Source organism: Pseudorca crassidens, chromosome 7 (genome assembly GCF_039906515.1).
Source record: "Pseudorca crassidens isolate mPseCra1 chromosome 7, mPseCra1.hap1, whole genome shotgun sequence".
Taxonomy (NCBI): domain Eukaryota; kingdom Metazoa; phylum Chordata; class Mammalia; order Artiodactyla; family Delphinidae; genus Pseudorca; species Pseudorca crassidens.
The window spans coordinates 99,983,573-100,001,989 of record NC_090302.1 but is presented as its reverse complement, the minus strand read 5'-3'; the positions used below and the strand labels follow the sequence as shown (position 1 = coordinate 100,001,989).

At 41.5% G+C, this 18,417-nt stretch overlaps 1 protein-coding gene across 2 annotated transcripts in view; it reads right to left on the bottom strand.

Annotated features, from left to right (window-relative positions):
• The window catches only part of XPO7 (exportin 7), an 86,119-nt gene that overhangs the window by 7,557 nt on the left and 60,145 nt on the right, over positions 1–18,417 (bottom strand). For both annotated transcript variants that reach the window (XM_067745072.1, XM_067745073.1), the window contains exons 9-22: positions 17,642–17,761; positions 15,785–15,931; positions 14,845–15,017; positions 13,082–13,275; positions 12,521–12,626; positions 10,064–10,199; positions 9,474–9,547; positions 8,233–8,313; positions 7,245–7,308; positions 6,724–6,832; positions 5,642–5,748; positions 3,275–3,363; positions 2,429–2,536; positions 153–235 (exon numbers count right to left, since the gene is read on the bottom strand). In XM_067745072.1, coding sequence (XP_067601173.1) covers positions 153–235; positions 2,429–2,536; positions 3,275–3,363; positions 5,642–5,748; positions 6,724–6,832; positions 7,245–7,308; positions 8,233–8,313; positions 9,474–9,547; positions 10,064–10,199; positions 12,521–12,626; positions 13,082–13,275; positions 14,845–15,017; positions 15,785–15,931; positions 17,642–17,761 — 1,591 coding nt within the window. The remainder of the gene's footprint in view (positions 1–152; positions 236–2,428; positions 2,537–3,274; positions 3,364–5,641; positions 5,749–6,723; positions 6,833–7,244; positions 7,309–8,232; positions 8,314–9,473; positions 9,548–10,063; positions 10,200–12,520; positions 12,627–13,081; positions 13,276–14,844; positions 15,018–15,784; positions 15,932–17,641; positions 17,762–18,417) is intronic.

Here is an 18,417-nt window from a genome sequence, read left to right as displayed (position 1 = left end):
TTACTCAATCACGTGGTAACTGACAGTTCACATACTGCCTCAATCCTCTTGGCACCAGCTGGCGCTGTGACACGAGCGTATGAGACCCACACTGCAGAGGGGTGACTGAGCTGGAACTCACTTCCAGGGTTCTGCTCCTCTTAAGCACTTACCATACATTGTTATCATCTTGCTGGTTTCTCTGAAGAGTAAGATGCCATTGGGGGAAGAGACATCAAACTGGAGTCGCTGGGATCTGAGCAGAGAACACAGAGGAGACAAAGTCAGAGGTATGTTGCTGGAAGACTAGGCTACTTCAGGCTCTCCCCTGAGTACGTTAGGTGATACTTTTTGCACGGAGACATGCAGATTACTTATCCTAATGTGAAATAACCAAGTTAACCCAAGATAACCAGTGATGTAGCTTGTATCTTGAAGACCAACATACTAGATTCAAGTTCTGCTGCTCAAGCTGAAAACGTTTAAAAGAAACAAAGAAAATGAGGCAGTAGATAAAATTATTCTCTTAAAATTCTCAAGTTGCTCAAAGTTTAGCTTTTATCATAGTCACTTCTTGGTCGTACTAACTCACAGCCCTTCAGACTTTAATCTACATTCACCTTTACAGCTTCAGTAGCAACTGAAGGAGGGGTACGAGCATCGTGTCCACTTTAGAAGAGGAAAAGCTGTAAAGGAACTGAGAATGTTACAAGGGGAGTGAGGTCAGGAGGGCAGACGATGTCAACAACCTGAGTTTCGGGTTCCTGACTGTGCCCTAGACCAGAGCTCCTCCTCCTTGGTTTGTTCTCCTGCTTAATGAGCGTCACGGACCTCATGGCTGCTAAGGTCTCAAACCCAGAAGTCCTCTTGATTCTTTCTTCCTCCCCTCCCTACACAGAATCCATCAAGATCCAGCTCTACAATATGCCCTGAACCCACCCGTCTCCCGTGTGGTCCTTCTGCTTCCACTCCTGCCCCTGTAGTCTCATTCTCCACATGTAGCCAGAATGAGACCTTTAAATAATGTCAATGATACCATTTTAATTCCTGCTTAATATACTCCAGTAGCTTCCCGTGTAATGAGAGTACACGCCATCCTTCACTACTGCTGTACTAAGTCACCACACGATCTGTCTGACTCGTCGCCTACCTTGACCTCCCCTCCTTTACCAGGCTCCAGCCAGTGGCATTCTGCTGTCTCAAGTCCCAGCAAGTTGATCCCATCTTGGGACCTCTGCAGTTGTTTTCTGTTTAGAATGCTTTTCCCCCTTATCCTTGCAGGGATACCAGAATCTTTCTGCTCATTCATATTACCTTCTCTGAGAGGCCTTCTCTCCTTCCAATTCCCCTCTGTTTTATTACCTTATTTAACTTTTCATAGCATGTACCACTGTCTGAAATTATCTTCCACACTTTGTTTTTACTGTCGTCCCCCCAGAATGCAACATCTAAGTGGGCAGAGGTTTTGTCTGGCACAATCGAGATGAAAGTGCCTAAGTGGCAAAGAGTAGATGTTCTTAAATGTCTATTGTATAAATGAACAAGTCTTAACTATAAGCCTCATGGGAGGCTATAGCTTCTATGAATATTACCCACTTCTTCACTAAGACAGTTTTAAAAATTATTAATTCTCAGGGTGCCTTAAGAGGCAGATACAGACCTGAAATCCTAGTGAAGTCAAGGTGCTAGAGTTTTCTTTCCTTTCCATCCCTAAGTTGCTGGGCAAATCTAGAATGTGGTATTTTGGAAATCTTTCTCACTTTTAAGATAAATCTTTACCAATCCAGCTGTAATCTGCCTAACAAATCCCTTTCTGCAGAAAGAGTGTTGAGTGTTCTAACATGTCTGCATCCCTCTCAATAGTCTCTATGAAATGTGAACTATAGAATGTGATGGACGTGGCACCATCGCTAAATGTTAACTTTTATACATGTGGGCAGGGAAATCAGAATTTTGGTTGCCAAATTCACTTCTCTTAAGAGTGGCTATCTTGAGACTTTTTTTTTTTTTTTTTTTGCGGTACGCGGGCCTCTCACTGTTGCGGCCTCTCCCGTTGCGGAGCACAGGCTCCGGACGCGCAGGCTCAGCGGCCATGGCTCACGGGCCCAGCCGCTCTGCGGCATGTGGGATCTTCCCGGACCAGGGCATGAACCCGTGTCCCCTGCATCAGCAGGCAGACTCTCAACCACTGCGCCACCAGGGAGGCCCCTTGAGACTCTTTTTAAAGTGACTTATTTCCTGCATGCAGCTATGGCATTGTGTGGTTGGGGACACCCTTCTTTCAAACAAATAAAAACATACACTATAATCTTTTAGAGGTTTTCAAATTTTGACAGCAGTGAATCTTAATATCTTCCACAATCTGCTGAAAACACTAGATAAAGCAAATTATCTTAGGGATCGCTCAGATAAAAGGGCAGCTGTACCCTTTGAAAATCTCCCTGCTTACCTATTATGAACCAATTCAGCCATTAGCTTGAGCACAGGTGTGGTACAGGCTGGATCATGGTACCATAGCTCAATTGCCCGCTGGAGAATTGGCATGTAGGATGGGTAGCTGTAAATGAAAAGCTAAGGAAGAATTCTGAATCCAGAAAGGTACAGAACTTACAATAATTTCTCAGCACTGGTCAAGCACAGTCTACCAAATTGTAGTTCTCTAATTTCCCGTCTCTTCCTTGCTAATCTTAAGAGTCTTTCTAACCAGAAGGTGCTAAAGCGATGTGTGTCCTTTAACTTGTAATAGGCATCTAATGACACGTTGTAATTTACATAATGCCTTTCTTCTGAGGAGCACAATGTATTTCATATTGTTCTGTCCTCTTACCACTTCTGTAATGTGACAGGGAAGCAGCTAGTTCCTTTACCTAACTATCCGAGAGACAGAGGCACTTAGATTTGAAGTGATTTGTTCAAGGTTATGAAGTTAGTAAGGTCAGACTTTCTAATTCCTAGTACAGCCGTCTTTTTTTAGTAGACTGTAATGTCTCTCTTTTCTAAGTGTAGCAAAATTCCCATGCAACAATTCCACAGGCATGTGTATAACTGGGACCCAAAAGAGAAACTGAGAAGCCACCTCACTCATTTCCCAATCTCAGTGACCAAAGCAGGCGGCATCATATTATTGGACCACTGTGGAATGACAGCTTACAAGACATATGGCAGGCCTTCTGGGTAACTCTTCACCTTCTTTTGCCTCACAACTCCTTCCCCCCACCTTCCCTGATGACTTCATCACCCATTCACACTCCAGTCAAGGCTTGCTGTGGTACGCTCCTAGTTTGAGTTAGGATACATCCATTCAAACAGCATCATGAAGCTGGTCTTGGCATTGAAGGCGAAAGCTATCCCTCTCAGGTCTCTTACTAGGCCAACTAGAGTTCGCTGTAGTAGAAGGCAAAAATATGTTAAGATACAAGAAAAACCAAACCTGTAACCACCTGATGGGGATTTCACATATCCGTAATCAAATTCTTCCTCCCATCATTCAACAAATACTCCTTCCCAAATATTCTCAATCGATCTCTTCCATACTAGAATGGAATCTCTTCACTTGGAAAATTGATTTTGGAAGCTTTTTATTCCAAGAGAAAGGGATGGTTCCTGGCCCATCATGGCAAAAATAGAGGCTGATAAAATTTTAAGACATTAATGTGACAAATCATATGTAAAAAGTAGAAAAGCAAAAAAGCTTATTCAAGAAGAATAAGGGGAAAAAAAGGCAAAAAAGTACATACAAGAAGAGGGAGAAGAGGCATATTCCTAAAGGTCTGGTCCACATCTAATTACAAAGGTGCCAGTGCCACAGGAATGCAAATGTAGACTCCGCCAGAAGCAAGACAAGAGTCTACAGGTATCTGCCCTTTGGTTGGGGTGTCTGGAAATTAGACTGATGTGCCGGATCTTGGACCTATAGAAGTACTAATACTATACTTTTACAGAAAAAGAGTGAGACCCAATGAGGTCAAATAATTTGCCCATAGTTGTGCTGGCAGGTGGCAAGAGGGCCAGGATTAGGACTTACAACACCAAGACTCCAAATCCAGTGCTCTCTTTCTCAGTAGAACTTTTACTAGTGGGCTCTGAACAGCAATAAAAGCCCTTTCAAAAGCTAACAGTCGTCAGTAGGCACAGTTGGGTATCCTGACTCATTTATCAAAAATGTCTGCACTTCTGCTAACAGTCTGCTTTAAGCAAACAGTTCTATTCCTGAACAGATACCATAAGCTCAATTTTAAGTCTAAGACATGGGCAATCTAAAAGACTTGTTATATGAGGCACGACAGAGATATGGTGATGGTTGTAGTTCATGGCCAAGGTGGTTCTTTCATTAATTTTACTTGTTTTTTGATGGGGGAAAGGGCTGATATTCACTGATATCCCTCATTTATCCTTGACAGTGGTTGATACTCTATCCTGTTATTGATCTGTTCCACATTAACCTTAGCTTTGAATGGTACCCATCTCAGACCCCAGAACGCTGAAGTAAAGAGAAGCGAGTTGGGCAAATGGTGTTGCTCTCTGACTTCCCTGCTAATCTGGAGAGAGAAAACTAAGAGGCTTTCTAAAGATGAAAAAGGAGAATTTTAGAATGTCAGGTAAAGTCTGGCATTTTGGGGGGCAATACCCCTGAGCTATTTGGTGGGTCTAAAATTCAGTATCAGTGTCATTATGAACACTGCAAAAAAGTCCTACAAATATTAATAGTCTAGTGTTTTCTGGTTTTGGTACAGAGATCTATAGGTAAAGAGAGCAGGTGTGCATGAAGTAAAAAGATGAGGAAAGCAAAAAACCAAGAAATGACCATTCTGACAGCCAGAAATCAATAACTAAAGGTAACTTTAAAATTCCATTTGTATGGAAATTCACAAACCCTTCTAAATGACTCGTGGGTCAAAGAAGAAATCTTAATGGAAATTAGAAAATACAGAGAACTGAATGCTAATGGAAAATGTTACCTACCAAAACTTGTGGATTCTGGAGACCTGTTCCACAACAATATGAATATACTTAATGCTACTAAACCATTCACTTAAAAATGGCTAAGACAGTAAGTTTTATGCCAATTAAAAAAACCAAAACCAAAAAGTACTTGTGGAATAATATACCTAGAGGGATATTTATAGTTTTAAATGATTACATTAGGAAAGAAGGGCTGAAAAGTTAAGAAGTTACAACCACAGAATAACACCAAGGAAAAAGTATGAAGATAAAGAGTAGAAATGAATGAAATACAAAACACAGATAAAATGGAGCTAAAACAAAGCAAAAAGTAACAAATCTCTGGCAAGACGTCTAGAAAAAAGAGAGAAAGCACTAATAAGCAGTATTGAAAATGAAAAGGGGGCATAACTAAATATACAACAGAGATTAAAAAGGCAATGAGAAAACATATAAAATAACTTGATGCTAATACATTTAAAAACTTAGATAAAAAATCCTAAGGGCTGTTTTAAGAACACACTTTAACATAAAAATAGAGTTTATAAACTTACACTGGTTCTTCTATTTCAAAATCCTTGGAGTCCAAGAGATTGAGTAAAAAGCTAAATTAGTGGAAAATTTATGGATAAGCACTATTTTCTGCAGTGCTACCCAATCAAGTCTCTCTCAGGGACTGCCCTCAACCAGAAGCTGATCAATCAGTGGGTGAAGGACTCACCTTTGCCTCTTGCTCGTTGAAACTATTAGTACTAAACATCTGGGCCACAGCCTCAAACGCTGCTGTGAGCGGCAGCATGAACTGCTCATACTGATCTTCATCCTCTCCTGCAAGGAAAACAAGCCGGGGTGTGACCCCAACAGAAAAAAATGCAAGGCTGTGTATGCATGGAAAATAAGATGGTATGACAGATGAGCAGACCCAAGGATAATTCAGAGGGGGTCCCTTGATAATCCCAATAGGTACTAGTAGCAATTTCAGAATAAAATGTATGTATAGAAATAATTTTTAAACTAGAAAAATCGTCACGGCAGAAATCATCTAGTCCGGGGATGCCCCAATTTTTTCAATACTGAGATTCAATATCGGAGATTCTGATGTGTACAACGTACTATGTTGCTTATGTTTCCTTAATTGAGAACTATAGTCAGTTGAGAAAGGACTGAGGCTGGGGTATGAGAACTAGATGAGACTTGAACTTCATTCAGGCGCTTGTGGAGAGGCCCTTCTTTTTATACCTTTCTTTTTGTTTTTTTAAGTAATCTTTCGTAAATATAGAAGGTTTTATAATGTAATTTTAGTAGGATTAAATTTAAATAGCTAAAAAATTATGATACTATTAAGCTTCAGTTTATAAGTTGAGCCCAAACTGCTAATATCACAACCAGAGCCAGAAAGGTGCTTAAGCTCTCCTGGTTCACATGTGCCAGTGAAGTGGGTACTGAGGAGTGCTGGCCGGCTCAGGTGGGTTGCACCTCAGTGTGGGAGGAGAGGATTATCTGGCTAACAAGATGCATTTAGGAATTCTCAATTCCCTTATTTTATAGATGAGAATTATGAATAGAATTTTAGAACCACTGCACATCAAATGAAAACTTCAGACTCATACTGTTTTCCTCTTCCAGTTACAGGGACCATGATAGCATGATCTGTTCTTGGTGAAATCAGACTGTCATTTCAGCTAGTTTTGTTACTGTTGAAACAACAAAAAAGACCTCCCCCACATCTAGTTTTCTAGCCTCAAGTGAAAATTTAGAACCATGCCAGATTACTTCATGAGCCTCTAGGACTTATTGCAGTACCTAAATCCACCATGAGGAGACGCCCAAGTGCTGTGTAGAAGGTAGTTCGACACCGCATGTCTGTCAGGTTGGACTGATTGTTAATACCCAAAAATGAAAAGTGCTCGCTCTATTGAAAAAAAGAAAACAAGTTAAAAAGATAAAAACATGGGTCAGAGGTAGAATGCAAGCCAGTAATTTCAGAATTACTGAGCCCTTTCAAGCTAATGGCTCTATTATCATTCCTTAAGGGTGTAAGGGGTATTAAAATTTTTAAAAAAAAACTATTGTTATTGTTACCTACAACTAACTTATCTCCATATGAGTAACAGTCGGTGACTTCACCATAACTCAGGTTATCTGGATCCCAAACAGCAGCTCTCACGACAGTAAGTGTAACCTGGCAGTGTGACAGGAGTCAGGACACAGCCTTTGGCGGCAGCAGCGCCGAGGAGCTCAACTTAAACATCTCCCTTGTTTGCTGAGAGAGTGTGTGTGTGTGGCTGGAGAGCAGAACCAGGACGAGGGGCTCAACCACTCACCGTGTGATTGTTCAGCATGAACTGTACCGCACTCAGCTTCACCAGTTTCCTTACACTACTGTATGTAAAGACAAAGGAAGAGGGTCAAGGAAAGTGTGATGCAAACTAAGAATCTTTAATGCAGGATGCGCACTTTCTAGGTTAGAGTACTATGAATTCCATACCCAGCTATCTTATTTTTCTTAACCATTTGAGTATGGCACTGCCAAATGGGAAAAACAGGTGTTCTCTTTTAAGCAGAATTTAACTGATTAGTGAGAGAATACCCATACCAAAGTCCTATCTGTAAGAAAAGAGATAAAACTCAGCAGTTTCCCCCAAGAATCATGATATCCTAGAGTAGCTTTTCTCAATGGGGCTTCTAAGAGAGAATTAAGCCCTAAAGCCCACGTCAGGCATCCACTGTGTGGTGAATTAACCTCTCTCCTATGCATTTAGAATGAGACTAGCTATGTACGATCTTTGGGAGAACTGAGAAAAAAGTCACTCAGATCATTTTTATAGGGTTTACTTCTCTTGCAGACCCCTGGTTGTGAAAGGCTGTCTTAGAGCAATTCAACCTTTACAGCAGACTGAGTCCAAGTCAAGAGGAAGTGTAGTGGCTACTTTTATTGCAAAGTTTGTAATCAGGCAGCTTCTACCTATAAGCTGATAGAAAAATTCAGATGGACTTTGCTGCCACCTATGCTAAAACCTTGTTTACAAAGAGTGTGTACCTATCAGACAGACCTGTTGGGTATTTCTGGATCTTAGAGATAGACAGGAATTAATCTGTGGTAGACTATTAGCTTGTCGGTTGGCTCATTTTTTAGGGTCTGGAATTATTCCTGGATTCTGTTTGGGTATTGTCTTTGGTTCCTATGAGAATGGAAGATACTTAAGTACACATACAGCTAAATTAAAAGAGAAATGGAGGAGGCCATGATCTCTAAGACTGTGGCACTCCACAGTTCCTGTTTCGCCCAGAAGCCAGCTTAGAAAAGGATATCCAATGGAGAGGTCATTGAGAAGCTGTAGTGTCTTGGAGGTGATTGGTTCACAACGGCCCCAGTACTTCAGGTTGGTGATGCTGGAGGACAAAAAGAAAAAAAAAGCAGGAGACACTTTTGATGTGCCTGGTATCTTTGAGAGTTGGGAGAAGAAGAAAATCATCCATCAAGAGTCACCACACATCTGCATCACCACTTCACAGACATCACAACCACAAAAAATGGGTATAAAATCTCCGTACTTACATTTGGTTGACTAGAAAAATTATCCTTCAGATAATCTTCACTACTTGGTTCCAAAGCTACACTGGCCCATACCCAGGCCCTTGGAATTCTGGGGCACTCCAGGGCTGATTTCTGCAGCAAGGGTAAGAGATTTCTGCGGCAGTGATAACATGCAGACGTATGCAATTCTGCACCTGCACCATCCACTGTCAGCTGCAGAATTCTAGTAGCCCTTGCTTCTGGGTTCTTGGCTGGCAGAGTCCTTTAGACCCCCTTTGCTTTTTTCATCTTAAATGATTAACCAGCTCATGGATACGAGTGTTTAGGATTGGGATGGTTGGAAGGAGGCAAAACGTCACATTGCACAAGCCCTGGGTAATATATTTATTTGGCTCCTAATGTGTGCTTTGATAAATTGAGCTCCTAAAAAGGGGGAAATGTAAACAAAGGGGCATAACTTAAAAAACAAACAAACAAACAAAAAATAAAAAAGGGCCAATCAGGAGCTCCAACTTTGATGACAATCCAAACAATAGCACTAGATTTTGGAGATTCAAGACTCTCGAAGGGTGTTATGCTTCTTGAGAGGAGTAAGCCTTGTTTTAGAGTGGGGCTCTGCTCCTGGGGGCACACCTAGTGGAAATCAGTGCCAGAAAGTGAAAGCCCACTCTGGGCATCCTGGCAGCAGGGTGATCTGGTGAGGAGCTGAGCACCAATCGCTGGGGAGGAAGGTCTGTTTTGCTAATGCCATGGCAGGGCTTCACCCGTGATTCCAGAGGCTGTAGATGAGATTCTGTGTGAACAAAATGAAATCCTTGCCTGTACAAGCCTGGAATGCTCTGGGGCCGGGCCATATCTCTAAGCACAGCTTGTCACACACTCAAATGCACAATTTTCTGACGCAAACGATCAATGCCGGAATACCAAGGCACTGGCAGCACAATGCCAAGATCACATTTTACAGTTGCAACAGGATTGCAAGGGACTCTTGCTGATGGCAAGCCAAAACACTTACATTTTTCCTATGAAGACGCTTAGGACCATGGTCTCATCATTCAAGCCCAGAACTTCTGAGAGTCGGCGGTACAGCTGGTGGTGTGTTTAGGGAAGAGAAAGTAACCAGAAAATATGGATTAGAAAAATCGTATCCCAGTATTGTTTTGTCCTCATTCAGGAGCCTAAGATATAAGAAGAAAATGGACAACAATGCTGGGGAAGTCTTTACTGAAGGAATGAGCTAGTTTCTAAGTATTACTAAATACTGGATAGATGCTGAGTTATCTTCAACCCTGAAATTACAAAAAGACTGTCAAAACCTTTTGTTGTTCTGAACATCAACTCATGTACAGAGACTGAGAATTGCCAATTTGGGGGAGACCAACAGATGTTTTGACTGGTCATTTATTAAGCACATGAAGTACTAGAAAAATGGACCCAATTTTTTGATGAGTCTCCCCAAATTCTACAAGCCGAGAGGAGCTATTTGGTTTATCCTGATACATGAAATCTGGAGATTGTATCTAAACTGCTCTCTGTCATTTCTCTTAATCAGAAATGCCACAACCAGAAGTGAGAACTAAATGGAGCCAACTGAGAGTCTGTTACCTTAGAGGATTTCTGCACCTGGTCCCCAATGTAGATCTTACGAAACTGTTCAAAAAAGCTCAGCATGGCCAATTCTAGTTTCTCGTTACCCGCCTGAGCCAAGCGAGAGTCTGTTAGGTTCATCAGCTGGAGCACCCTAGAGGTGGAAGAGCAATGATTCTCTCAACAGCAGGATATCCTGGTCACTGCAGAAAACCAACCTCCCCTGAAGTAGGCACACGTCCCCTCTCCTCACCCATCCTATTGGAAAGGCATTCTCTGCAAGCTCTAAGCTCCACTGAGGGAACAAAATTCTCCATTTCTGACCTACAGGAACCTCAGCCGAGGAGTATGAAGGACCGGTTACATGTTTAAAACTTCCAGTCGCCCGAGACTGTAGATGGAGGCAGAACTCATAATTGCTTAAAAATAGTGGAAAAAACACTAGTACCAGGGTTATGGTCATCCTTGAAACTTCTGTGAGACCCTGGGTAAAGCAATTTATTTTCTGAGCCCCACTTCCTCATTTATAAAATGAGGTCAATTGGACTAAATACCAGTGGCTCGCAATCTTTTTTCTCATGGAGCCATAAAAGGAAAGGAGACACATGAAGGACGATGTTCACAGGCAGGTGACACTTCCAGGGGCCAAGAGCAGATATGCTACCTGTGACTTCATCCCTCTTCCCTGCACCCATCCCCTCAAAAGAAAGCATACTGGAATGCTGGGATGAATAAGAATGATGCGATTACAAGTGAGTCACTTGGCATTTTGATAGTGAAAATAGGTAACAAACTATTTGTGACATCATGAGTGAATTGGACTCATTCATCGTGTTGGAACACTCAAGTTGAGAACCAGTATATGAGACACTGTCTAAACTCAATCTATATTATGACACACAGTATCACAGCAGGCTACAGAATCAGAAAGGTATTGGATTTCATCTTTATTAAATCTTTGATCAACTCTTCAAAAAATGCCAGTGTGATATGCCGTGGAGACTTTAGTCAGGATTAAGGCACCTAAGGGCAGATAGGCATCTGACAGATAAAGTGGGGGTGGAAAGAGACCAATGGGGATTTTCAGAATAAGAATAAAAATTATGGATTGAAATGTCTGGGGACCAATAAATTCTAAGGCATCATGTTAAAATGTGTTTATCTCTAAGGAGAGCATCTGAAAGTTTAGAACCCTTCAGGGTAGCAGTTCTCTGCAAGGTAACAAAACCACTTTCATAAAAATACTAAAACATTATTTGCCCTTTCACTCGCATTCTCACATGAGGGCTGCAGTGAGGTTTTCCAGAGGCTGTAAGACTTGTGATATCACAACAGACTGAATGCAGAAGCAGAAAGGAGAATCCAGCTGACTTCTACTATGCCAGACATTAAAACAAAGCCAGTTTTCTCATTCACTTCTTCTGAAAAAATAGTTATTAAAAACAACATTATGGGGCTTCCCTGGTGGCATAGTGGTTGAGAGTCTGCCTGCCGATGCAGGGGACGTGGGTTCGTGCCCCGGTCCAGGAAGATCCCACATGCCGTGGAGCGGCTGGGCCCGTGAGCCATGGCCGCTGAGCCTGCGCGTCCAGAGCCTGTGCTCCGCAACGGGAAAGGCCACAACAGTGAGAGGCCCGCGTAACACACACACAAAAAACAAACAACAACAACAAAAAATAAAACAACAACGAAAAAACATATGTTGACATGAAATGGGCTTATTGTTATTTTTAAACAAATTCATAAATATTTTAAAAACTTCTCAGTTTTACTTTCTAATACAATAAGTATCGATAGATATAGCTTACATAAACAGAAGCTCTTTGAGGGCCTCCATACTTTTTAAGAAGGTAAAGAGTCCTGAAGAAAAGGTTTGAGAACCTCTGCAGGCTATTAAAAAGTCCTGCCTTTTTATTTCTATGTTAAGTAAAGTTTCAGAAATCACTAAATGCTCATTTACAGGTTTTTAGTAAGATTAGAATCACAGACACGAAGTAACTTGAGATCCTGTATGAGGGAAAGTGTATGGTCAAGAGATTTGAAAGGCTGTAGAAATTCTGTAATTCCATTTTTGGGGATAGTTGAAGACCCACAGCTTCCTATTAGACTTACTCTGGTAAGGCAAAAGCAGTCCACATTTCATTAACTCTGAGGTGCTGCACTTAAACAGAACTAAAAGCTACTCTCCACTCTGTATCCAGTATGCTTAATTCTATATCCATCATTTCCTTTGCTGAATTACTGCAGATGGTTTTTTAGTAAGGACTGCAGGCATGGTTGTTGCTGTACTTAATAAAAGGTTTGAATTTGAACTTGTAACAGTTCTTCATGGTCAATCAGCTTAGATTATATTTATATTCTATAAATGGGGAGAAATGCACTAACAGAAGCATGTCAAGTTCCCTGGTCTCACGACCCAAAAGGGGGTGGGAGGGTCATAGCAGTGAAATAGGAAGCCTCCATGGGAGCACTTACCGACAGACAAGCTCACCGTCCATAGCATCTTGCTCATCAGTGCTGGCAAAAGAGACCCGGCCACCAATCACTGCACCAATGATATAAACCAGCCACGTCAGCCTTCCTGCAACAGGAAGAAGACCCATTAGTGTCACCACCAGTGATCATTTCATGAAGAAATTCCACACTGTGAGGTTCATTTCTTACTATGAGCTTCCTTAATCTCAAGAAACTGAAAAAGTCATAAAGTTTAACTTTTCTTCCAGAGAATAGCTACTCCTCTGCTCCGGTAAGGGTGATGCCAAGGGCGAAATTCATTAGATGACCAAGGCTCCCCTATCAGACAGGGTCGTTATTTTTACAGTGCAGTACTTTCTTAAAGTTAAACATACCCGCTGCAGGTATGATTTCAGGTGCTCCTCCCTAGTTCCCTGTGGCATTTATTATCAAATATTCTTTTGTGTGTATGGAGCTAACTGATGATGGAAGAATTCTGGGGGGAAGGGTGAAAGAGAGGTAGCAACGAGCGAAAGCGTGCTGACAGCACCTTCTGCCAGGCCCAGTCCACTGTCCACTCACCCTCCTGCACTGCTATGTCCATGGGGCTGGCGCTGGCACTCTGGAGCAGCTCCTGATAGGACTGGGCAGACTGGTCAAACAACTGCACGAGGAGTGCACACGTCTTCTCATATTCACAGCGCCCGATTGTAGACAGCTGGTCCAACTGCTGCTGGACCAGACCTGTATCCTCCAGGGGATCTTCCAGTCCATCTCTACTCCCAAGGGAAGAAGGAAGGCGCTCTCTTAAAATATGCCTACTGATTTCTCTGTCGCAGCAGTTCTCCTTCTCCATTTGTCCACCCCGTACCGTTGTAGAGGCCCAGATCCCAACCCCACTTTTTACCAAGGAAGGAAGGTGTCTCAACCTAGCATCAGTCTCCTGTAGGTATGCTCTGCCCATTGGTGTCCAGTCTTCCAATTCCCAGTTGCTTAACATTTGTCTGCCATGATCCTCTCAGTCCTATGCTTCTCACCCCTAAAAGCTCTTGGTTCTCAGCCTCTTGTTTGTTCCTGACTAAGTAAACTTTGTGACTACAAGTAACCTGTCCCTTGTGTGAGGCCATTGTGACCACATGTGTTTTGGAATTCAGAAATCTTCAGATTTTAGGGAGGCACTATGATGCTTCTACCATGTAATACGAACCCTCCCTGGGCTGTGGCATGTCAAATACAATATTCCTGTAGCAAAATGTATAAATATTATGAATAGTCAAACGAAGTAGAATTAAAAAAAAATGACTATAGGGCTTCCCTGGTGGTGCAGTGGTTGAGAGTCCGCCTGCCGATGCAGGGGACGCGGGTTCGTGCCCCGGTCCGGGAAGATCCCACATGCCGCGGAGCGGCTGGGCCCGTGAGCCATGGCCGCTGAGCCTGCGCATCCGGAGCCTGTGCTCCGCAACGGGAGAGGCCACAACAGTGAGAGGCCCACGTACCGCAAAAAAAAAAAAAAAAAGTATTTGATTCTGAGCAAATTAAGAATCTGAGTTAAAAAAACCCCAAAACACCCCAAACCTTCAGAGTCCAAGTAAATTCCCCTGAGAAATAGCCAATGAAAAAAGTATACAAGATAAGTCCCTACACAAAGAATAGCCTCATTCTTTTTTTTTTTTTGGCCACGCCATGCAGCAGGTGGGATCTCAGTTCCCTGACCAGGGATCGAACCCATGCCCCCCGCAGGAAGCTCAGAGTCTTAAACCATTCCCCGCCAGGGAAGTCCCTAGAATAACTCCATTTTACATAGGTCATTTCTAAAGGGTCTGACATTTCTTTACTATAGACTTCTGGTCCAGTTAGTAGTCAAGGAAGACAGAAACCATGTGTCAGTATAATGCAGTCAGTGATCGGCTGCCTGGAATTCTTACATCTTCTAGTAAGCTCTGCATTGTGTAGCTTATTTATCTACTCATTTCTTTAGAAGTTCACATTAAGCACCTATATTTTACACATCATAATTGTTGTCATCTATAGCTTATAAATGCTTCTCTCATGTTTAAAGGAAATCACTGGCAAGGACAAACATTATACTGATATATTTTGTATTCAAAGATACTGCTATGGTTGGTGAAGTAGGGACATGAATAGGATATTAAAGAGAAAAACTCTTCTTTTGGACTTTATGCTCTCCTCAGCTATTGTGCTAACGTGAAAAAAATGCCCATTATGGTGTTAGCTCCGATATGACTCATATCAAGTACGCTTTTGCCAACTGGGTGTCTGATCTCTGGCAAGTCGGATGCCAGGATACCTGTGGGGAAAGAGGGAGGCTGGCCCAGTTTCCTTACCTCAGTATGATGTGCACAGATTCCAAACGGGATGTGATGTAGGCTTTGGTGACCTCAGGAGTGTAAGTCTCCAGCATGTGGGGCTCTGTGGCTTTCACATATGGCACGGAGGCTGCCAGCCGCTGCCACAGGCTCAGGAGATAGTGCACGCTATTTGGGGCAAACTCCCAATGCTAAGGAAAACCAAGAGAATAGGAGGCATAGTTCTCATTTTTGTACATGATACATTAGTCCCATGCCATCTGACACAAAGGATAAAGAGTTTTCTTAAAAAAAAAAAAAAAAAAAGAGAGCGAGAGAATGAGGATAAACTTTGATGGGCTTTGTTCTGTGCATGGCAACTAGTCTAATGTGTTTAGTGGTATTTCAGAGATTAAACATCCAATGACAAGAGCTGTTTTGAGCTGGCTGAGTAACTGGCTCTCAAACATCAGTAGCACGAGCATCTCGTGGAGAGCTTGTTAGCAACAGAGACGCCAAGGCTCCACCCTGGACCTAGTGAGCCAGAAATTATGGGGGCAGGACCCAAGCACCTGCATTTCTCATCAAGCTCCCCAGATGATTTTGATGCAAGCCATCGCCTGTGAGAACCACTGCCTACACATGACTAAGAAAGAGAGGGCGCTGAGTCTCTCTTCACTCTTCTGCCCAGCTCCCTGTTCCAATCTTGCCTTTTTTGGGGGACTACAAGGGAATTCTCCCAGTCTTGAATCTAAATATTACTCTTGCAGTTCCCTTATGCTCCTCTAACCACACTCCTTGAACTTCTGTAATGTGAATGAGTAGGCTGCAATAGTAAGCACTCTGTGCAGGGTTGCCCTATACTTACATTCACTTCTGCCAAGGGAAAAAAAAATTCTTACAAGGTTAAATAAAACCAGTGAGTAAGAGAAGAGGTTCCAATGTTTAGGAAGAAAAGGACAAGCAATTAAAGACAAACCTGTAGGCTGGTCACTGTGAAGTTAGCTATCAATCGGATGACCTCAGGGTAGTTTTCCACCTTTACTAGTTCTCCCAGTTGATAGTTACTCTTCAATCGGGCCAGTAGTCTGCAAAACTCATGGTAATTGTTTGGGTCTGATAAACTCTGGTGACAGCACAGGGAGGAAAATAAAATGTAAAATGTGGTTCATTATACTTCTTCCCGAATGACATCTGGGATGGCATGAGGACAGGGGGGAATCTGCTGCAGGTCATCATTCAGAATGACACATTTGTATAATGTTTAAAAGCATTTTTTTAAAAAGTCACTTTTAAAAGGGATTATTACATCTATTATCTCATCTGTCCATAATAATCATCCTGTGAGATGGGGTTATTAGCCTCAATTGGAAAAGTCTGAAACAGAAGCCCAGGAGGACAACACTACTTGCCCAGGGCTGTAAAGTTGATTAATGGCAGAAAACGGGCACGATCTAAGATGTGACTGGTCTGTTTGCTTCCCACCAATCAAATGAAAAGTAATGAGATTTTTATTTTCACATCTGTCAAATCTGTCATTAAGCACAACTAAACTACAGTAGCAAAGTTACACAAATATTTCATATATTATATCATCTTTGCTACAATAAACATACTCCTATATTAGTGTGTTTATGTATTTTATTATATACTTATATCAAACACTTTTCATCTGTTTGCATACTACACCAGCATACTTGTTTCCTTACATATGTCCTCCTCTATTAGAGAAGGAGGGCAGGTTTTGTTTTGCTGCCACTGAGTCCCTGGCACATGGTAGGCGGCTCCATACAATTTGTTGATAGAATAAATGAATTTTTAAAAAGAGGGAGAGAACAGAGTATATTTAAAAGTGAACTGTTTTTATGATATTTTCTAGTGTGAAGAAGAAATACTTAAAAAAAGGAGGTGTTAGCTGAGTCTCTGGGACTGAAAAAGACAAAAAGGGCAACTGAGTTATGGAATAAATATTTGAACGAGAAATAACTCCCCTCCCACCTAAATGTAGCCCTATATACTTAGGTAAATAATGTACATTCAAAAAAATGGAAATGAAAACAAAAAACAAATTTTAGATTCTTAGTTTCTTTGGGAAAAATGACTAGCTCTGTCCTTGTTTTCCTTCAAAGTGATCCCTTCCCTAAAATAATGCCATTTGCAGCAACATGGGTGGACCTAGAGATTGTCATACTGAGTGAAGTAAGTCAGACAAGGAAAGACAAATATCGTATGATACCGCTTACATGTGGAATCTAAAAAAAAGGGTACAAATGAACTTACTTACAAAACAGAAGTAAAGTCACGGATGTAGAAAACAAACTTATGGTTACCAGGGGATAAGAGGGGGAGGGATAAATTGGGAGACTGGGATTGATATATACACACTACTATATATAAAATAGGTAATAAGAACTTGCTGTATAGCACAGGGAACTCTACTCAATACCTTGTAATGGACTATGTGGGAAAAGAATCTAAAAAAAAAGTGGATATATGTATATGTATAACTGATTCACTCTGCTGTACACCTGAAACACAACATTGTAAATCAACTATACTCCAATAAAAATGAACAACAACAACAACCAAAGGGGATCCCTTCCCACAATTCCTACATTCCTGAAGCTAGAGGATACAAGCTCCTCTTCTGGGTATTATTTAAATCTACAAAGATTAAGATTCACTTAAATCTTCTGAAGATTTAAACAGACTGAACTGTTTTCTATGATTTCTGCTAAGTGTGACCTCTAGATTGATTTTTCTTTGGAGCCGTAACAGATACTAATCATACACACATACACACACACAAATAAAAATACATTCTCAAAAATCTTACCTGTGGGTTTTCCAGTATTCGTTTAACACCATCAACAAGGTGAGAGAGAAACTTGGCCCTCTCTGCATTGTTAAACAGGGATCTTCTAACTGAGGCAATCTGTACTAAGCAGGATAATACCTAAAGCAGGGCACAACCCAAACACAAATGATCAAAAAGATTGTATAGCTATTTTCATTACCCTTTCCCCTGCTGTAAATATTCTTCTTTACATATGGCACTAACGCTGTTCTTTCAACCCCTGCTACCATTATAATGATATAAAAAAACGATCAAGGGGGATGTAGCTTAGGATATCTGAAACAGCTTTATTAAAAGAAAAATAAAAAGAGCATCAGATCCAGGTTGATTGTAACAACTAGTTAAATCCATAGTTTGGAAATTCATCTACGTTTTATTCTTTGACCACCCTGATGGCTTCTTTGATTTGTGTTTAAGATATATATTTAAAGCTTGAAAATACCAAGCAATTCATAGTTTAAATAATGCTTTAGATTTAGTTTTTTTTTGTTTTATTAAGGCCTTTTGGCTAATCAGCCTTTGCTCTGTAGTGCTATAATGAAATAACCAAGTCAATCTGTGCCCTAAAGAAAACAGATTTTATAATGAAAACATTTTCCCCTTTCCCCACTGTGCTAGATATTTATATTCTGTTTGCCCCTCCAGATCTATTTTCTGCCCTTCTCCTCCCTGCTCCGCTCCCTGGGAGGCTGACCTCTGTTGACTAACAACAGCCAAGTTCCCTTGCCTTCTTGCTTCTCATTGGCTTCAACCAC